Genomic DNA, 22,758 nt, shown 5'->3' with positions numbered 1-22,758 from the left:
TTATTGTACTTGAGTGAATAATTGCTTGGACAAGCAACAAGATCAACATATGCTCCCATAGATTAATTTGTGTGTGTGTTTGAAATCGGTGGAGGTCTATTTCCATTTTTGATTTTTTTTTTGGTGGGGGGAGCAATTTCTCCAAAAAGGAAGTGTTGCTGTGTACCAGTTTAGACTGTCTAGGGGTTATGATGGGAATGGATTAATCTAAATTATTTTGTTTCTTTAAGTGATGTATTGGTACCTTGATTTGACACTGCTTATGTTCCAGGCTAGCCAAGAATTCTGGTAAAATGTAGTTTGCTGTGTTCTCTTGATGGACATGTACTTTGGTCTTCACAGATCAGCATTTGCTTCCTTGAAGGTTTTTGCAGTTAAACTTTGCTTTCTTTTTAGTGAATCGTTCTAGAACAGTCTGGCCCAAGACATGAGTGCACCAAGTTTGCATTACAGTGCATTTAGGGTTAGGGTGTGACTCGGGCACATGGGTTCAAACTAGTAAAATGTAATTTTCGCACCGATGAGAAATTCTTCACAAAGAATTACTTCCGGATAGGGCAGTGGAGGTTAAAAAACCCTGAAATCATTGAAGAAACAATTGGATGCTAAAGTCAGGGGACATTAGGATCTATCTGGATGGATGAATTGGAATTAACCAAATATCCTCCCTCCACTTGTACTGAGAGCTGCCAAACTGGGACAAGGATCCAGGATTTATTTTTCTGTCAGAGAAGCTATATGGATGGAAGTGTTGGTCACATATTCTAGCTGAGGCGCCTGACCCAACAGGCTCGTCATTCCTGGTGGCTCAGCAATCCCAAAGGATATGCTTGCTTTCCTTGTAGCGGGTAATCAAGTATTTTTTATTGCTTTTTTTTAAATTGGCTTCTCACGAAAGTACATTAATACATATTTTATGAAGCTTTTGTACATTTTGATTGCATGGTACTGTGGGGAGGAATGCATTAATGCATCCAATCAGTTATTTCAAACAATCACATCTTTCTGGGGAAAGTGTGTGTGAAACAGCTACCTATTGGTTCTATATCCCTTATCCGATTTAAATGCTAGATCAAGCAATCTAGCTTGTTGGTTGTAGCTACTTCTATCTCCTCTTTCTCCTGCAAACAAGATGAAAAAACTTCCTCCTTCCGTAGCTTGTTTATACTTTTTCCATCGTGTGTAAGTCACGCTCTTCAGTTATGACCAAGAGATGGTAGGAATTCTGGTCCAGATACTCCCCTATGACTGGCTTCTCTAGCCATTCAGTAATCCAGCTAAAGAGATTCTGTTATTGACCGGCTACAAATGCCCATGAAGAAACATAAAAAAAAATATTTTATTCGTTTATAAAAAGGTCAGATGCATGTGTGCTCTATCACAACTGATTGTTATTTATTGTGATTGCCATTTATTTTTTTACAAAGAAATTCCGTTGTATTGTATTTTTTAAACTAAATGTTTCATTACTATATGAAATATAATTTGCCTATTTTCTCTTTAGAACCATTGACTCATTCCTTGGGTACTGGTTGCCCTCCAGTACCTTGCACAAGTTGCCTTTAATTCATGTATGTGCCAGCTATTTGGCTGCAAGAGGCTTTACTGCCAGCCTGATCCTGTTTTCCTTTTTCCTCCAATGTCCATAAAGCAAATATTTCCAATAGGAGGCACTACACAACAAGCGAGAATCACTGAAAAATTCTAATCCCGAACCTTGGGGGACTGTGGCCAATTGTAGCATCCCTGTCACGACACCAGCTGAGATGAATTAACTCAACATAGATTGAAGTTCGGACTTTCCTGTTTGTCTCTAAGCTTCCAAAGCAAAATTCTGATACTTAATACATTGAAGTTCTGTGTCATTAACTTTCCATAACCCAGAATTCCTGATGGATATGGCAGCATTGTGTACTGAAGTACTGTACATATTCCAAACAGTTTTCAGTGTTTATTGATTAAATACAGTGTTCAATGATCCATGTCTTCTGAAGTAGGGGTGGTGTAAGCTGATAAAATGATGATGGTGCTTTTCGAGGACCCTGTTTTTGTGCAGGGATTTGTATATGATTAAACCCACAGTGTATTGTAGAGATAATTATAAGCTTTAATCACAGTTAGCAGTAACAGTTCAAATCCTTGCTTTTGTAATTCAAATTGTGGCATTCTAATATTTGCATAAACTGCATCAGTATTGTTGGCATCCATAATTTGCATGGTTTGTGTCCTATGAGGAAGAATGCTCAAGGTTCTAGAAAGAATAATTGGCTGGTGTTCATTATTTTGCTTTGAATTGCAAAAATCTTTGTGTTTATGCTGAACCTACTTTAAAGTACTATTTTGACAATTACCTACAGTGGAATTACCCCATATCGCTTGTACATCTTGTATGTCATTTTAATGCCAGATTGTGGGTTTTGTTAAACTCATCAACCCATAAGGGTCCAACATAAAATAAGATTTACATTGATCTTAATCCAAGTTCCTAGTGAACATGATGCAAACAAATCACCCATAATTCAGTGCTAAATTGGTAGTCTTGTATCAGAGCCCATAAGGACAGCTATTGGGCAAAGGGGGAAAATTCCTCAGTGGGTGAAATAGAGGTTGAGCTTTTGAGGCATGTGGTTGGGTCAAAGCAAAGGGATTCTTGTGCATATGGCAATACCATACTTGATGTGGGAATGCTTGAAATGGAAGAAATCTTCCATTCGCCAGTGCTGACAACTGTCCCATTGAGCGCAAAAAATGTCATCATCTTTCCCCCCCACCCCAATCTCGCGATGTGGTGGTTAAGCTGACATCTTGCCAGCATTTTTTTTGAAACTTGGTGCAGAAATGCGACTTTTCATCATTTGGTTTTAGGTCCTGACACCTGCATCTTACTGCTGATTGTTTTCCATGGAGCAATGGGAAGATGCTGAGCACCAAGTCCATGCAGTAATATTCTGTTTCTGTGCCCAGCTTCAGAAAATGTCGAGATGATTTTGGAGATCAACACTCAGTGATTATTGTAGGATCTTATCTCTTTAAGGGAGTACAACCTCTAGATTGCTGTAATTTTGAGGGCATAGCTTGCACACAAAGTGTATGGGTAATGCTATTTTAACACTATTTGAAGAAAACCCATTATTTTGAATGTGAAGGCCGATAAAATAGTTCTATACTGAAATGCTGTAGGTTGATTGATTGTATTTTATGTTTTTTGTTTATAGGTATGATGTGAATATGCGTTGCTTGGCAGCTCGAGTTAACTACAAGACTCTTATCGTCATCTCCGCTCTCTTTACACTGGTCACTGTACTTTTGTGGAACAAGTGCTCCAGTGATAAAACAATCCAATTTCCAAGAGATCTGAGCCACCTGGAGGACCTGTTCAGGGGAGAAGGTTTGGAAAAGCGGGAAGTTGACTCTGAAGGTAACAACGATGTGAATAGCCTTTTACAAGTGGGAAAGTCTCCACCAAAACAGCCGTCGGCAGATGCATTCCATCAAGAGCAGCAGAAAGCGCCTCCTGTAGCCAGTCTTCCAAATTACAATGCCAACAAACTGTTGGGTCTTAAATATGAGGAGATGGATTGCTTAATAAATGATGACTACACAATAAAAGGGCGGAAGGAAGGCAATGAAATTTATCTGCCTTTCACCTGGATTGAGAAATATTTTGAGGTTTATGGAAAGATTGCCCAATATGACGGCTATGACAGGTTTGAGTTTTCCCACAGTTATTCAAAAGTCTATACCCCACGGGGTACTTATCGGCCAGATGGGGTATTCATGTCCTTTGAAGGCTACAATGTGGAAGTCCGAGACCGTGTGAAGTGCATCAGTGGTGTTGAAGGTTGGTCTTGCTATACAAAATTATTTACACTAATTTCTCTTCTTCCCTACCCCAAATAGAAATTCCACCCATTTTTTACCAACATACATAGGGGGCGAAATTGCCCTGTTCTGCACCTCCGGGGGGGGGGAGCTAACTGGCGCGAAACTATTTTCGCCAGGGGGTGGGGGAAGGAGTGCTACTGACTCCGGCGGAAGTTAGCGGAGGCGCGAACACAGTAGCGCTGCACTCCGCTAGTAGCTCCCTGGGCCACAGCGCCTCTGCTGATGACGTCATCGCCATGTGGCAGAAATTCCTCGCAGGTCGCGAACCGGGCCGACCTCCGCTCCCGGAGCAGATGTTGAAGAGGAGGTGTGCTGCGCCGTGTGCCGCCATTTGTTTCTTCGACCAACTCGCCCGTCGGCCCGTGCTCCTTCGATGTCATGTGGTCCAGGCCGCAATCATGCGGCCACGGTACCACACACGGAGAAGCAGCGTAACGCCGCCGATCCCACTCGCATAGTGCCCCGGATACTTCCTGTGAGGAGCGGTAACCCCAATTTCGTGACCGGAAAGTCCTGCCCCGACTCTGTTACCGCCCCAAACGGGGCGTAACCCAATTTCGGCCCCATAATTTAGCTTGATTGCCAGAATGAGAAGTTGTGACCTGCTCTCTGATTTTTATCACGAATGAATTATAGTCCAGTGGTTGCCATTACCTGCTATTTTCTTAAAACATTGATTCTTAAAACATAGATTTCCCCCTACCTGCTATTTTCTTAAAACATTGGACTTTTCGTATGCTCAGAATTGCAGTGTTGCAAGTAATCTTCATTTTGACATGCTCTATGTAATTTTCTTTTTAAATTACAGAATTTTGAACATTAGACTTGTTAATTCAAGCTCCAAATGTGTTGCTTTTTGTAAAATGTTGAACATTTGCAAGTATGCAATTGCTGTGACACCTGAATATAGCTTCAAAAGGCTTATGATATATTTGTGAATAATTTTTATGTACGGCTCTAATATATTTCTTGACTATACATGATCACTTGTGATCGGGAGATTGGTTTTACATGTATAATAACGGATGGTTGGAATGTATTCAAATTGTCTAAGAGTTGGGGGCTTAAGAAAAAGAAGCAAAGGACATGCTTTCATGAGCTCCGGACATCCTAAAGTGCGTTATATGCAATGAAGTATTTTTGAAGTGTAGTCGGGTGTTGTAATGTAGGAAAACAGCAGCCAATTTGTGGAGCCTTCTGCTCACAATTATCTTCATCATAAGATTGGAATGCAACACTTCCGGACACTTGACATTTTCATAAGTGTTAGAATTTGATTTGGAGGTGGAAAAAGTCTTTATCTAATACAACAGGAGATGATTGTTAGTCTAAGTTCTTCATGCATGAAATCCTCCAACAAGCTGTTTACATTTGAACAATTCAAATATTGTGAAGAAAGCACTTACAATATGCAGGAAATGCATATTTTTCATAGTAATGCTGTCTAAATTTTTGTGACAGTTATTCTGTATATTGCATGCTTAATGTGAATCAATCATCGGACTAGTTTCTCCCCCACCCCTGCTCTAATTTCTTTCCCTCATTTTCTAAAGGTGTTGAGTCCTTGATGGGGTGGTGTGCTGCAGCTGCCGGTTGACTTCCAGAATCTTGCCCCAATGACCAATGTGTGAGTCGTGACAGCAAGTGTCAGCAAGCTATTGAACCTCTGGGAGTAGTTCAGGGGGGGGCTTCATAGACTAGCATCATCCAGCCCTCGTCCCCGTCTCCACATGTGCCCTGCCAGGAAAGATCGCTGGATTGCAATCTGGCTAGGATTCCCGTTCCAATGTGCACCTAATATAACTTGCTGCTGTTTAAAGACGGAACCTAGGACCACCTTGGCCTGAATAAACATACCAATTTTCGGTCATTTTTACGATTTACAATGGCCATTTTTTCACGACTAATATCTGCTATAATGCCCAACAAAAAGTTTCCTATTGTGTACAAGTTCAGATACCTCCGATATCTGTCCAGCTGAAATCTTGGCTAATTTTAACCATACATACCCGGGCAGATGGACAGTTAAATTTGCCCAGGTTACTTACCTGCTGGAAAGCATCCAGGAGCCCACTGTTCTGAATTTTAATCTGCTTTACTGAGCAGCTGACTAGGACACCCGGTCAGAGCCAGCAGGGTCGTTCTTTACATTTGTAGGTCGGGTCCTGATGACAGTGGGACCCGATAGCAAGTTTAACTGGTGAGCTGAGTGTGGAAGCTGCTGTGACTTTGTCGCCGAGTGAAGACAGCAAGAGGAGGAGCCAGGGCCAGAAGAACCCCAAACAGTTCCTTTTTCTTTTAACTTTCTTTGTCGGGCCAGGAAGAGCAGGATGTTCAAAACCCCACAAGGGAAGCTTATACCTCCGGGCTGCGCATTTACGCCAAGTTCCACCCAGGAAGGCTGGGAAGTTAGCCAGCGGGAGTTAAGAGGTCCAGGAGTTAAATTACTTATGTTTTTGGAGCAGCAGGGACTCTCCTCTCTCCCACCAGAGTTAAAATTGGGGCTTTATTGTGATGCCCAGATGAATTTGCAGTTAGTCAATCTCATTGGGGACTCGTTTGTCTCTGGAGAGAAAAATATCAGCTAGAGTTTCCATACTATAACCTCTGTCCCAATTACTCCTACTACATGGTTGACAAGTGTGAAATGCAGCTGGTAAAGACACGAATCAAGCTCAGTTATAATTGGAACTGATGACAGGTCTCAATCCAAAATGTTAACCTACCTGTATCTCCAGCATTTTCTGTCTTACTTCAAAAAGCATTTATCTGTTCCCATTTCCTAAAAGCTTTTGTAACTCCAAATTGTACTGCATTTTGTGACCTTTAAACGTAGATCAGATTTATCTGGCATACTTGTCTCTTAGAGAGCTAGTGCAGTGAATAGAAATATGAAACTGGCCATGGAAACATGGAAACAGAAGTTTTCCTGAGTGGTCTGTGATTAAAACCTCGGGTTATATGTTACATTGATCAACTTGATTACTTTGTTGGAACCGTGCGGCAACTGAAGAAGAAAAATGGTTAATATTTTAAAATAAGAAAATGCTGCTTTGCTATCCAGTAATAGAGAATTTTGAAGTCAATATGGTGGAAATATTTGATGAATGTAAAGGGCATTGAGACTAACCAAGCCCTGGAGGCAATTGGCATATAGACTAGGGGTTTTGAAAACTAGGGAGGACATTTCTAGGTCGTTGACTATTCTCATAAAGGACTCATTAGACACTGATAAGGTTCTGCAGAATGGGAAATGAGCAAATATAGTAGCGATATATTTAAGAAGCGAAAACAAATTTGACCCAGGTAATTGCATGCCTATTAGCATAACCATTATAAGTAAAATAATGGAAACTGTACTTGAGGGGTTCCCTGGAGGAGCACTCGTACAATATAGCTTGATAAATAGCTTGGATTCAGAAGGGGAATTCATCCCTGGCAAACTTTTTAAGGTCATTGCAAATGAAGTAGATAGCAGAACTCCCTGCGATTCAATTTATTTGGGCTTTCAGGAAAGCTTCTGACTAAATTCCCGCTGGAGGACTCTAATTATACAAAGAGCCACAGGAATCTAGTGTAGAACATATCACAAGTTGAATTAAAAAAACATTTTGGGAGACCAAATACTCATAAAATGAAATGTCAGATTGTGTGGGAGGTGTTGTGTCCTACGGCATCATTGCTTAAACCACAGTTTTTAATCTATATTAGCGACTTGGATACTGAAACCAACAAAAACTTGTCAAATTTGCTGACAACGCAAGTAAGAAGTAGAGTCTGAGGATACATAGAAATGGTAAATGCAATTTAACCACAGTAAATGTAAAGTACAGCATGCTGTTCAAAACATATCTAAAAATTTTGTGAAAGGAATTGAATTTATCACAAGCAGTCTTTGAAAAGAACCGGAGAGGAATAGACTCCCTTTCATTTACTAGACAACATGGCAAAACAATTTTTAAAGCTATTGGAATGCTCGAATACATAATCAGAACAGTAGAATACAGGTCTTGAGGTTATAGAAACATAGAAACATAGAAAATAGGTGCAGGAGCAGGCCATTCAGCCCTTCTAGCCTGCACCGCCATTCAATGAGTTCATGGCTGAACATGAAACTTCAGTACCCCCTTCCTGCTTTCTCGCCATAACCCTTGATCCTCCGAGTAGTAAGGACTTCATCTAACTCCCTTTTGAATATATTTAGTGAATTGGCCTCAACTACTTTCTGTGGTAGAGAATTCCACAGGTTCACCACTCTCTGGGTGAAGAAGCTTCTCCTCATCTCGGTCCTAAATGGCTTACCCCTTATCCTCAGACTGTGACCCCTGGTTCTGGACTTCCCCAACATTGGGAACATTCTTCCTGCATCTAACCTGTCTAAACCCGTCAGAATTTTAAACGTTTCTATGAGGTCCCCTCTCATTCTTCTGAACTCCAGTGAATACAAGCCCAGTTGATCCAGTCTTTCTTGATAGGTCAGTCCCGCCATCCCGGGAATCAGTCTGGTGAATCTTCGCTGCACTCCCTCAATAGCAAGAATGTCCTTCCTCAAGTTAGGAGACCAAAACTGTACACAATACTCCAGGTGTGGCCTCACCAAGGCCCTGTACAACTGTAGCAACACCTCCCTGCCCCTGTATTCAAATCACCTCGCTATGAAGGCCAACATGCCATTTGCTTTCTTAACCGCCTGCTGTACCTGCATGCTAACCTTCAATGACTGATGTACCATGACACCCAGGTCTCGTTGCACCTTCCCTTTTCCTAATCTGTCACCATTCAGATAATAGTCTGTCTCTCTGTTTTTACCACCAAAGTGGATAACCTCACATTTATCCACATTATACTTCATCTGCCATGCATTTGCCCACTCACCTAACCTATCCAAGTCACTCTGCAGCCTCATAGCATCCTCCTCGCAGCTCACACTGCCACCCAACTTAGTGTCATCCGCAAATTTGGAGATACTGCATTTAATCCCCTCGTCTAAATCATGAATGTACAATGTAAACAGCTGGGGCCCCAGCACAGAACCTTGCGGCACCCCACTAGTCACTGCCTGCCATTCTGAAAAGTACCCATTTACTCCTACTCTTTGTTTCCTGTCTGACAACCAGTTCTCAATCCACGTCAGCACACTACCCCCAATCCCATGTGCTTTAACTTTGCACATTAATCTCTTGTGTGGGACCTTGTCGAAAGCCTTCTGAAAGTCCAAATATACCACATCAACTGGTTCTTCTTTGTCCACTTTACTGGAAACATCCTCAAAAAATTCCAGAAGATTTGTCAAGCATGATTTCCCTTTCACAAATCCATGCTGACTTGGACCTATCATGTCACCATTTCCAGATGCACTGCTATGACATCCTTAATAATTGATTCCATCATTTTACCCACTACTGAGGTCAGGCTGACCAGTCGATAATTCCCTGTTTTCTCTCTCCCTCCTTTTTTAAAAAGTGGGGTTACATTGGCTACCCTCCACTCCATAGGAACTGATCCAGAGTCAATGGAATGTTGGAAAATGACTGTCAATGCATCCGCTATTTCCAAGGCCACCTCCTTAAGTACTCTGGGATGCAGTCCATCAGGCCCTGGGGATTTATCGGCCTTCAATCCCATCAATTTCCCCAACACAATTTCCCGACTAATAAAGATTTCCCTCAGTTCCCCCTCCTTACTAGACCCTCTGACCCCTTTTATATCCGGAAGGTTGTTTGTATCCTCCTTAGTGAATACCGAACTAAAGTACTTGTTCAATTGGTCTGCCGTTTCTTTGTTCCCCGTTATGACTTCCCCTGATTCTGACTGCAGGGGACCTACGTTTGTCTTTACTAACCTTTTTCTCTTTACATGCCTATAGAAACTTTTGCAATCCACCTTAATGTTCCCTGCAAGCTTCTTCTCGTACTCCATTTTCCCTGCCCTAATCAAACCCTTTGTCCTCCTCTGCTGAGTTCTAAATTTCTCCCAGTCCCCAGGTTCACTGCTATTTCTGACCAATTTGTATGCCACTTCCTTAGCTTTAATACTATCCCTGATTTCCCTAGATAGCCACGGTTGAGCCATCTTCCCTTTTTTATTTTTACGCCAGACAGGAATGTACAATTGTTGTAATTCATCCATGCGGTCTCTAAATGTCTGCCATTGCCCATCCACAGTCAACCCCCTAAGTATCATTCGCCAATCTATCCTAGCCAATTCACGCTTCATACCTTCAAAGTTACCCTTCTTTAAGTTCTGGACCATGGTCTCTGAATTTACTGTTTCATTCTCCATCCTAATGCAGAATTCCACCATATTATGGTCACTCTTCCCCAAGGGGCCTCGCACAATGAGATTGCTAATTAATCCTCTCTCATTACACAACACCCAGTCTAAGATGGCCTCCCCCCTAGTTGGTTCCTCAACATATTGGTCTAGAAAACCATCCCTTATGCACTCCAGGAAATCCTCCTCCACCGTATTGCTTCCAGTTTGGCTAGCCCAATCTATGTGCATATTAAAGTCACCCATTATAACTGCTACACCTTTATTGCATGCACCCCTAATTTCCTGTTTGATGCCCTCCCCAACATCCCTATTACTGTTTGGAGGTCTGTACACAACTCCTACTAATGTTTTTTGCCCTTTGGTGTTCTGCAGCTCTACCCATATAGATTCCACATCATCCAAGCTAATGTCTTTCCTAACTATTGCATAAATCTCCTCTTTAACCAACAATGCTACCCCACCTCCTTTTCCTTTTATTCTATCCTTCCTGAATGTTGAATACCCCTGAATGTTGAGTTCCCAGCCCTGATCATCCTGGAGCCACGTCTCCGTAATCCCAATCACATCATATTTATTAACATCTATTTGCACAATTAATTCATCCACCTTATTGCGGATACTCCTTGCATTAAGACACAAAGTCACCTTCAGGCTTGTTTTTTTTAAACACCCTTTGTCCTTTTAGAATTTTGCTGTACAGTGGCCCTTTTTGTTCTTTGCCTTGGGTTTCTCCGCCCTCCACTTTTCCTCATCTCCTTTCTGTCTTTTGCTTTTGCCTCCTTTTTGTTTCCCTCTGTCTCCCTGCATTGGTTCCCATCCCCCTGCCATATTAGTTTAAATCCTCCCCAACAGCACTAGCAAACACTCCCCCTAGGACATTGGTTCCGGTCCTGCCCAGGTGCAGACCGTCCGGTTTGTACTGGTCCCACCTCCCCCATAACTGGTCCCAATGCCCCAGGAATTTGAATCCCTCCCTGCTGCACCACTGCTCAAGCCACGTATTCATCTGCGCTATCCTGCGACTCCTACTCTGACTATCACGTGGCACTGATAGCAATCCCGAGATTACTACTTTTGAGGTCCTACTTTTTAATTTAGCTCCTTACTCCTTAAATTCGTTTCGTAGGACCTCATCCCTTTTTGTACCTATGTCGTTGGTACCAATGTGCACCACGACAACTGCTGTTCTCCCTCCCATTTCAGAATGTCCTGCACCCGCTCCGAGACATCCTTGACCCTTGCACCATGGAGGCAACATACCATCCTGGAGTCTCGGTCGTGGCCGCAGAAACGCCTATCTATTCCCCTCACCATTGAATCCCCTATCACTATTGCTGTCCCACTCTTTTTCTTGCCCTCCTGTGCAGCAGAGCCAGCCACGGTGCCATGAACTTGGCTGCTGCTGCTCTCCCCTGATGAGTCATCCCCCTCAACAGTACTCAAAACAGTGTATCTGTTTTGCAGGGGGATGACCACAGGGGACCCCTGCACTACTTTCCTTGCACTACTCTTCCTGCTGGTCTTCCATTCCCTAGCTGGCTGTGGACCCTTTCCCTGCGGTAAGACCAACTCACTACACGTGATACTCACGTCATTCTCAGCATCGTGGATGCTCCAGAGCGAATCCACCCTCGGCTCCAACTCCGCAACGCGGACAGTCAGGAGCTGGAGGTGGATACACTTCCTGCACACGTAGTCGTCGGGGACACCGGAAGTGTCCCTGAGTTCCCACATGGTACAGGAGGAGCATAACACCCGACCGAGCTCTCCTGCCATGACTTAACCCTTAGATACACTTAAATTGGCAACAACAATGTTAAAAGTTACTGACTAATATAAGAAGAAAAAGAAAAACTACTCACCAATCACCAGCCAATCACTTACCCCCTAGGCTGTGACATCACCTTTGTTTCTTTCTTTGCCTTCTCCCTGTAGCTGCACCGGTACGCCTCTCGCCGACCCCGGACTCGCGCTGCTCCGAGCTCCCGCCTCCTCGACTGACTGCTCGAACTGCTCGACTCCCGCTGGCCTTTATAGGCCTCTCGCCGACCCAGGACTCGCGCTGCAAGTGTCCCTATCTCTCTGTCTGTGTGTGTGTGTCTCTCACTCTCTGTCAGTGTCTGTGTTTCTGACTTACAATGCGCTAGTTAAACCATGTTTGGAGAACTGAGTTGGGCTCTGGAGCAGGTCAGTACTGATCCCAAGTGTAAAAGGGATAAGCCGTGAGAAAGATTTGGAGTAGCTCAAACTCGTAGGGGCCAAGTTTCGGCCTGAGTTGCTCCTGTTTTTTTGGAGCAACTGGTTTAGAATGGAGTATCTTAGAAATTGCAATTCTCGACATTTAGTTTGCTCCAGTTCTACTCAGAACTGTTGGAACAGTTTCAGTTTGGAACAGATTTTTTTTTCAAAAGGGGGCGTGTCTGGCCATTTACGCCCGTTTTGAAAGTTTAGGCAGTGAAAACTTACTCCAAACTAACTTAGAATGGAGTAAGTAGATTTTTGTACGCTCAGAAAAACCTTGTCTACACTTAGAAAATCAGGCGTAGGTTATAAATCAGGCGTAGGGAATGGGGGGGTTTAAAGGGAAGTTTACAAACATTAAACACTTCAGTTTTACAAATAAAGAGCCATCATCAATAATAAATGATAAATACATCAATAAATCAACCAATAAATCAATCAAAAAAAATTAATTAAAAAATTTTTTACATTTAAAAATCAATAAATAAAACATTTTCTACTTACCAACTGCAGCACCGGGAGTCCTCCAACAGTGTGCTGGGACACCCCCCCCCCCCTGTTGTGTCTCTGCAAGTGTCCCTATCTCTCTGTCTGTGTGTGTGTGTCTCTCACTCTCTGTCAGTGTCTGTGTTTCTGACAGCGGGAGGGGGGGGTAGAGGAGAGAAGAAGGAGGGCGGGGGGGTGGGGGAGAGGGGAGGGAGGAAGGGAGAAGGAGGCTGAACGGGCCGGGCCCAAGACTTCGGGTTGGATTTACAAGATTCCAGCACCGGGTTTACAGGTAGGTGGCGTCTGGGTGGGGGGGCCGCGGAGGTCGGGTCGCCTGGGGGAGGGGGGGAGGGAGGGAGGGAGAGAGAGAGAGAGATCAGGTCGAGTTCGGGGGTGGTGTGAGGTCAGGTTCGGGTCCGGTCCGGGGGAGCGGAGGTCGGGAGTCAAGTCGAGTCCGGTCCAGTCGGGAGGAAGCAGGAGCTGGGCGTGGGAGGTGAGCCTTATCCACGCAGCCCCAGTGAGGCCATTCGGCCAGGGCTAGGGGCTGCGTGTTTCGGACCCCTCCCACACAGTTTTGGGCGCCTGGAGCTACTGCACATGCGTGCCCACTGTAGCGCGCATGTGCAGAGGTCCCGGCACTGTTTTCAGCGCAGGGACCTGGCTCCGCTCCCCACAGCTCGTGCTGTGCCGCGCTCAGCTGCAGGGAGCCGGAGAATAGGTGAGTTTTTTTTTTAGGCGCACTTTGTGGCGCGAGAAACGGGCATCCAGGGAACGGCGCGGCCCGAAACTTGGGCCCGTATAGTCTAGAAAGAAGGTGGTTTAAGGGGCAAGGGAATGCAAGCTCGGCAAGTATGACATGGGGATGTAAATTTGAAATAATGGAAATCAGATATGAGGAAACATAATTTTTTGGAATAATCTGGCAGGCAGGATGATTGAGACAAAAAATGTAGATGTTTAGAATGCAACTGGATGCAATCATGGAACCGCTAAGGTACTAGAGGGCCAAGCTTCAAGGTGCCACATGCCATTTTCTCACCCTAAAGTTTTCCTTAGCTGGAAGTGAATGTTCAGAATGGCCAGAACTAACTGCAAATTATCAGTACCTCACTGAAAATAAAATTAAACTTGGTTAACCTGCTGGAGCACTAGTAGGGTCGGGTGGCTTCATACAGGTCTGGTTAGGAAGGCTGCTAGAGCAAGGGAACTTCTTTGATCTCCGTGGTGCTCAGTCACCCAAGATGTTCAGCCTCAACTATGTATTGAGCTCCAGTTTCTCCATTTACATCCACCATTTTTTACTTTTAAAACAGAAACTGATTGCTTCCCTCTTTTTAAGCAACTACTACCTGTACTTGCATTTCTGTAGTGTCTTTAACATAGAAAAATGGTCCAAAGTGCTTCACACAAGTATAATCACACAAAATGGGAAACAATAAAAATATTAAAGGGCTATATATGATGGCACCAGTAATTTAACATACTGTTTTTGTAAAAAAAAATGTAAAACAAGTGTACTGTTAGTGGCATTAAATTGATATACTGACATGTCAATGGTGGTTTTGAGTTCCACATGACTATCATGCAAGCTTTAATCCAAACTTGGCCACCGTGAAATCAGTGTATAATGTTGATTTATATGATCAGTGATTTGGTTGCTTTATTCGGATGTTTTGAGAAAGCAAAGTTGAGGGTGAAAATCTAATAAGTGGGGACTGATACTAAGTTAGTTATGTGAAGCTTGCTCATTTTCCATAACCTGTCTTTATGCTGCAAAAGCAGAAATAATCATGTGCCGTTGTTAATCTGGGTTTTAGGAAACTGCTCGTGTAGAAATAATTGGTTGTGTATCATGTCTATTCCTGGTTTCTGTATGATTCTGGGATTGGATTTTGAGAGATTACAAAAATGTGCTTTGTTCCCGTTGCGATTCAGGTAGGGTTTGTGGAGCCGATTCAGTGACTTATCCAACTTCCCCCACGAATGAGTGGTTGCAGTTTCTTTAAAATATTAATCTAATTTCAAGAGAAGTATGATGTGCATCATTTAATTCAGCTTGATCTTTGTACAATTAAATGTACAGTGTGTTGTGGGAAAGTCATCACAGTTTATATTGAATATGTAACTGTAGAATCAATTGGTCAAGCTGAAGCACTGCGGTATTCTATCACATACTTGGAACAGATATGCTTAATGTATCTATTTGTGGAAATATATTGCTTTGTTGAACGTTATAGCAAAGTAAAGGGATGCTAGCCAAGCACTGGAAAATAATACGACCCTCAATGTAGATTTCACAACCATTTCTTTTGAACTGCAACTGACTTGTTTCTTGTCATGCAGACTCCAGTTGAAATGAAAAGACTGTAGGACTGCCTTGAAAATTTTACATTGCAATCCTGAACAAAATGAATTGTCACCATGTTGACCACGTCCCAACTCCTTGTCCCTCCTGCCATCATTCCAAAGCAATTTTTCTTGCAGGAGACTGGTTCAAACTCCTATCATAAATCAAAAAGGAAGACATCTTGCTATTGCTTTCAAACAACTCAATGATTTTGCAACATCGATTTTATTGGGAAAATTTTAACTCCCGGATGGGGAGCTTGTGTGACGCACAGGCCACCCGCCCAGGAGCTGCACTGGGGGGGGACCGGATCCATTTAACTGCTGGGCCTCATTAACATCTCATTGGCCAGCTGTCCATTCCGTCTGGAGCCCGCTTGCGGCCTGTGAAGATTGGATAGCTCCAAGGCCACCACCACCTTCTTGAGGGCAATTAGGGATGGGCAATAAAATGCTGGCCTTGCCATCGATACCCACATCCCAGAATAAATAAAAAATTTTAAATCTCTGTTCCAAAGTGAGCAGTGATTTTGCAAGTTTTAAGACTGATTATGTTAGCTAGAATACCACTGAACTTTGTTTAATGTCGTTATAATGAAGTTTTTAATTCCAAGAATAATGTGGGATGCACTTCTTTGTAAGTTGTGGAACATTAAAATTGAAGTAAATAAATTGTGCATTCTCAACAATTCACTGAATTGTAATGAACAGATGACAATTGCAGTAAAGTACTTGCTCTTAAAATGGAATTGCGAGTTTCTTCACACAAACGGACTGTACTGGATAACAACATGAATATTAAGTAGTGGAGGAACTTGTACTTTGCAATTTGTAATGGTATCAACTAATTTCATTGGCATGGATTCAAAAATATTTGTTGCGGTGAGGCTGTATAGTTCCATGGGTTTCACTAACATTCCTTCTATACAGGGCTCCCTGAGGTACCATTTACTTCTGAAGTGGTAATGTGATAAGGGAAATATGAAATTGCAAAACCCACTGCCTATAATCACTTCAATTAAGGATCGTCTTTGAGTTCTTTTGATGCAGTGATGACACCGCTGCCTTAATTAGAAAATATGAACATTCATTATTTTAAAGAAATTAGCATTTTCGGCTCCATAAAATGTACTTGGAAAAATTTCCATCTCATTCCAAACCGTTGAAAGTAGTTTTGTTTATGGTTGCTCAGCCTCCGAGTTAGAGTGCGTATTGCCTTAACTGTGAGGATCCGAGTGGCATAGTCTTCGAAACTGTGCACACTATACTCACGCCTCTCCTGGGCCCGATCACATCGCTCCACGATCACTCGCCGCTCCTGCTATACCTGCCCACGCTCCAATCAGCAACCTGGATTATGGTGACGTCCAATCCTATCGCTCTCCAGCACGTGCTGTACCTTGAAGTGGGATGCTCCTTTGAAGGACCTGCCGATGGTCCTTGCAGGTCGGGGCCGGAAGAGGCGAGGGCTTGGGCAGCACTGGCCAGCCCACACTGCAATATGTGTGCGCACTAGGTCCGTGCAGCAGAGCTGGTCTCCAGTCGTCTTGGTTAATCCTTGTCACTGGACCAAGACCTAGCTCTGTCAAGCCCATGTGGTGGCTGGTGTGCAAAGGCCACCACACGCTTTTTAAAAAAAAAAAAAAAAAAAAATCCACGCACAGGCATCTTCCACCCTTCAACATGCAGTTCAGGACCTGGAATATTAGGTCCTTCATGGAAACACCTGTGAACTCGTTCCTTTTTGGCGTGGACGCAAGTCATCCTCAATTAGCTTAGAAGAATACAGTAGGACACTAAAAGCAGGACTTCCCTCGTGGCTCAACCAGACAGATCAAGCATATTATAGGAATGTAATTGTAAAAGATGAATATATGATTTCCTTTGTTGTTGGTTGAATTTAAAAGGGGACAGAAATATGTGTTGGACCATCTTGCTCGAGTTCATTAGGAGCTGGAGAATTGGTAGGTCTGACAAAAATCCACCCATATGTTGTGTTACAACTCTGAACCAATCTTGATAGGGTCATGCCATTTGTTTTTATATTGAGGTTGTGTCGGCAAAGTTCCATGAATACTGAACTGTTTATTGGTACCGTACTGCTTTTATTAATAAACCTGATCCATAGTTTGTGGCCTGCATCATGGTTTGATAGAATTTTTATTCTACTGCTTCCCAAAATCTAGCAGATTGTGAGGGGACTCTTGACCTATCCAGGAGGCAAATTATAATTGAGTTGCGGCTCACTACATTGCCAGAGGTAGTCTTTGGCATTCAGCAGAAGAATTTTTTTTCACTGTGTGTATTTGAGTGTCGTACATCAAAATAGCTCCAATTTATAAAGCAAAATGTGTGATTGGCACTTTTAATGAGTGCAACTTGGCAAACCTAGAGATGGGATATTTGGAGAGAAATATCATCAAAAGTAGTTATTACTGCCTTGATTAGCTACTTTTAGTTTTGCAAAAGTATCTGGCTAAAGACTATCGTATTTGGACACTTCTGATCAACTGTTATCAATTATGTTGTAGGAAGGATATTGGAGCCAAGGGAAGGGTACAGTGAAAACTCACTGGAATAAGAGGTTATAGTTTTTTAAAAAGGCATGACAATTTATATTTTCACTGCAGGGGGCGGGGAAAGGTTATGAGGGATTTAACATGTTCAGAATATTAAAAGATAGGGGGAAATAGCAAGGAAATTAGATTAAAGATCTAGGCTCCAATAGAGCTGGCACCAGCACAGATCTGATGTCCTCTTCCTATGCTGTAATTTTTAGGACTACAACAACAATAACTTGTATTTATATAGCACCTTTAACATAGTAAAATGGCCCCAGGTGCTCCACAGTAGTGTTATAAAACAAAATTTGACATCGAGCCGCATAAGGAGAAATTGGGGCAGATTAAAAACTTAATTCAAAGAGGTAGGTTTTAAGAAGCGTCTTAAAGGAGGAAGGAGAGGTGGAGAGGTTTAGGGAGGGAATTCCAGCGCTTAGAGTCTTCGTAGGTGACGGCCCGGCCACCAATAATGGAGCGATTAAAATTGAGGTTGTTTAAAAAGCCAGAATTAGAGGAGCGCGGATATCTCGGAGGGTTATGGGGCTGGAGGAGATTAGAGATAGGGAAGGGTCGAGGCCATGGATGGAATTGAAAACCAGGATGAGAATTTTAAAATCAAGGTGTTGCTTAACCAGGAGCCAATGTAGGTCAGTGAGCACGGTGGGGGTTAGATGAACGAGTCAGGACACGGGCAACTCCCGATCTCTTGGGGCCGTAAGAATGACAGCCATCAGTGCAACATTATAATCTGTTATTCAGCTCCAATGTCCTTTTTATTAACTTTGTGGTTTGGGAAGAACTTTTATTTCTATTTTTGTAAGACTTGGCTGTGGTTAGTCATACCACTCGTATTAAATTAGGAAGAGTCGTAATCATCTGAACTAAACGGATGGCTCTCGAAGGAGCTTGCACAATGAGTTAAATTATCTTCTCTTGTTCCATACTTGTGTTAATCGCTAATACTGGTAGAGCATCCAAGATGTGGAAACCTCGGGACTGAGGCTGTTCCGGAGTTGGGCTATTTCCGGATTTCAGAATGTCTTTGAGGTCCAGAATCTGGAAACTCCCGGGCCAAGGTAAAGGGGTGGGGTGGGGGCGGCGGCGATGGGTCCAGATTTCAGAACATTTTCCGGATTCCAGCCGACCCCGCCATAGATCGACCCGGATTCCGGAACATTCCAAATTTCAGAACTCCGTATTTCAGACGCTCAACCTGTACTGGTAATCCTACCATCAGCAATTTGCGAGACTCTTGGGGCTACCCATACCTTTTGTTGTTTGAGTGTTTCATAGTTCTTGCTTATCTCTGAAAATTTAACTTTAAAAAATGTGCCCAAAGGACAGGTTGTGCATTGCTCTTGTCAATCGTATGGTAGGGCTTTTAATGGCCAAGAAATGGAACATTCCACTGGAAATGTCATGCTGGTCCAAATAGTCATTAAGGATTGAGTTGCTGCATAACATTTGCTCAGCTGTCCTGCTCCACTGTATTGATTAGTGGCAGCTTTTCCTGCTAAGTTTATTGTTGCACTGGAGTGTCGATTTCTGCATACACACAGTAGCAGAACTTAAATTTATTTGGAGTGTAAAACTTTCAAAATTGTTGGAAAAGGAGGAAGAGACTACACTTAAGATCCCAGCCGCGCCTTTCTTCGGTTCCAAAAGCCCTCCGATTATATAGAGTACTGTTTTGCAGTTGAATTCACCAAAAATTTATCAGTCTCAAACTGGCTTAAAAATGGCAGAGATGACCATGTTTCTGAAAAAAGTGGAAAATGTGAATTTTTAATACAGCTTAGTCAAGTCTGACAATTCAGTAAATCAACTGAACAGTTAAGCATAGGTGAGTTTTAAAGTTAATGTTTTTGGCCTGTGATGGACAGACTGTTGGTATTTCCACTTTCTATAAAGAAATTCTCTGGACTTCAACACAATCCACTTTCTGGGCAGTTGAATGATGTGGAATGACTGCTGTAGAAACCCTTATACTTTTCATGAATTAATATATTCCTATTTAGACGTTCAGTAAAGTTTCTTCTACACAGCCCCACATATTTCACATCTCTGACTAAATGCTCTCCATGGTTCCAAATCAGCGCAAAGAAAACCTGTCTCGTGCTGATGGTGATTCATACAATTAGTGCAGTTAAAATTCTAAAATTTAAACTACCACATAACTATTTTTAAAGCCCCCTGAATGATGCCTGCTGTTTTTTTTTAATTTGTGTGAGAGATTTAACTGTGTTTTCACTCTCATTGGAATAAGTTACTTTATTTGTACATGAGGCGCACGATTGATTTTAAACCATCCGGTTTTTAGCCAGATATCTGATTGACAGAGTTTGTAGCATTCTCAGCTCTGACTCAGCATATTTATGATCCCACACTGTGACTTCAGTGCACAATCTAGGATGGCACTCCAGATCTAGGAGTGTTGCAGGTGCTATCTCATTGAGATGTTAAACTGAGGTACTGTCCAGGTAGATGTTTAAAAACTTTAATCTGCAGACTGTGGGGTTGGTGCTTTTGGAAGGATATCAAATTCTTCATCTCAATCAATATTCTCCAGCAAATATCAGACGAAGCCGAAGTAGCAATGCTCCCAGTTACAGTGCTGGATTGAGCAAAATGTAATGCGTAGTTCAGAAGATTCAAGTACATTTTCAATTCATCTTCTTTTAAAATAATAGTTTCCTCCTTCAAATGCTGCAGTGTTTACCAGTGGTATCTGTAGGCAACTGGGCGTGTTCCTTACTGCCAGGCTGAATAACGTACCCTTTCATTTGTACAGTTGTGCATTCACATGGTGCTGTGTGCTTATCGCATTTGAAGATAAATGACTGCATTGACCGTGGATTGGGTTTCATTTATTTTTCTTTTCACTGCTCTGAGTACTTACCTTGAGCTGTCTTGTAGATAAATGGCAGCGGAGCCTTGTAATTTGAAAGTTGAAATATTTTACAACACCGTACTGTGTTGAAAGCTAAGGTTCAACAACTGGATGAAAGACTCAACGGGGCTGTTTGGTGCATCAAGCCCACTCATTCCCCTGGACATTTGCAATGGTAGGGATTCTTTTCCACATTTTGTGAAGCAGGTCATTCTTGAACCCTGAAGGTAATCTGGCAAGAATTCCACGGTTATTGATTTTTTTTGGAAGTCCAAAAATCAATTAAACCAAAAAAAAAATCTACTTGTACTGATCTTGGCGACATTCGAGAGAGCCAATCAGAAAAGTTTAACAAATATGTTGCACTGCACCCACATTTGGAGTAGTGTAACCATTTTATTCTCAAGACCTTTAATATAGACTAGCTGATCATGATGAGTTGCCGCATAGGTTTTATAATGGTGTTATGCCTTGTAACACCCAAAGCATTTCGAAGGTCACTGATTTTATAGTGAATGTATAAATCAAGATGTTTTTTATTGCAAGGTATTTCACTGGTGTTTTGGGGGTTCAATTCAGTGATCGCTAACCATTTTTCTTCTGTGAAAACTACATCAGTGGCTTTGATATAGTATGTTCTTTTACCCAAGTACTCTGAATTTGATTTTTTTCAACGGCCAGGGTCCACAACATGATATTGGAGCTGGGAATTGGGATCAGGCAGGGAGTAGCTATCCTGGATGTAATTTTTTTTTGTCCTAATTTCTCCCTATCCCACCGCTCGCACTAGGTCCTGCCAAGGGACAGGCCTGTGCTTAGGGTGCCACCTGGACAGGCACTGCACACTCCAGTTATGTTGCTCTTGTCCAGTACCCGGGAGTGGAGCGCCAAGAAAATTGACCCCATTATCTCCAGCCCCCTCCCAGTCATGGTCTCAGCTTGAACCATACCATGCACAGCCTATTCGACCCTGAACTAAACTACAAACCAAATATCCTATCTCATTGAGACCACTTGCTTCCACCTGGCATCATTTATTTTTGCATTCGATCCTACCTTAGCCCGGCTGCTGCTGAAATCTTTATACCTGTACACCCCTTTGACACCTCCAGACTATTCTCGACTCTTTCCTTGCTGATCTCGCACGCAAAATGGGCTCCAGCACTTCTGCTTAATAAGAGAATTACAGCTCAGGAAGAAATAAGCTCCAATTGTGGTTCTACTGTCCCAATGTTCAGGACTTGGTAACTTTAATCATGTTGTAAGATATAATTTTGCCCTTTTATTATTATATCCAAGTGCTACAAGTTTCAGGTCTACAAGATATTTTCTCAGACTTTGTCCCCGCTCACTTCTGTTAGTGCACCTTGCCACTCTACAGTCTGGAGCGTGCCTTTACAGCCTGATATCTAGTTAAACAATAGTAATCTGAGGATTGTAACAGTACGGTTCCTTGCAGTGTGTACTAGATGTTGCAATTGTTCACGAGCCATGTGTGTTCTATCTTTTTAGAAGGCAGACTGAAAAGCACTCTTGAGACAAAGTAAGTTTGTAAATTAAACTTTTTTAAACACTAAATACAAGAATGAATAGAATAATGTTCACCGCAAGATTTGTCCATTTTCGTATCGCTCCTTGTACCATCAAAATAATTGTCTACTCCATTTTGCTCCTTATTATGAGCTAAACTCACGTCACAAGTCAGCAGTTCCTGAACAGACTGGCACTAACCTTGGAAAGTGAGACCTCGCTATCTCGCTCTGACTGTTCCAGACTTAAACTGCCCAAGACTATCTCTTCCAGACAATAACTGACCTCTGACCTTTCCGACAGCACTCCGTGTCAGGTTGGTTTGGCAAGTTGCCACTCAGCTACCATCTTGAATGGAAATAAAACCACATCTGCTTAGCTAAGCTTTGGAATGAAAACCATTCTTGCATTAAATGTGCAAACAGCTGTGAAGTATGTTTATTGACTTTCCATTGCCTCAAAACTAATGTGTATATAACAACTTTAATGATGAGAATCTCTCATGTTACACCACATCATATTAACTTGATTGTGTTGCATTTA

The 22,758-nt window shown here is 42.5% G+C and overlaps 1 protein-coding gene across 2 annotated transcripts in view; it reads left to right on the top strand.

Moving 5' to 3' along the window:
- LOC139227620 (D-glucuronyl C5-epimerase-like) overlaps positions 1-22,758 on the top strand; it is a 147,524-nt gene that overhangs the window by 93,696 nt on the left and 31,070 nt on the right. For both annotated transcript variants that reach the window (XM_070858502.1, XM_070858503.1), the window contains one exon: positions 3,216-3,841. In XM_070858502.1, the coding sequence (XP_070714603.1) occupies positions 3,229-3,841 (613 nt within the window). In that variant the 5' untranslated portion in view covers positions 3,216-3,228. The remainder of the gene's footprint in view (positions 1-3,215; positions 3,842-22,758) is intronic.

The sequence above is a fragment of the Pristiophorus japonicus genome, chromosome 17 (genome assembly GCF_044704955.1).
Source record: "Pristiophorus japonicus isolate sPriJap1 chromosome 17, sPriJap1.hap1, whole genome shotgun sequence".
NCBI lineage: Eukaryota > Metazoa > Chordata > Chondrichthyes > Pristiophoridae > Pristiophorus > Pristiophorus japonicus.
This window is presented reverse-complemented; position numbering and strand designations above follow the sequence as displayed.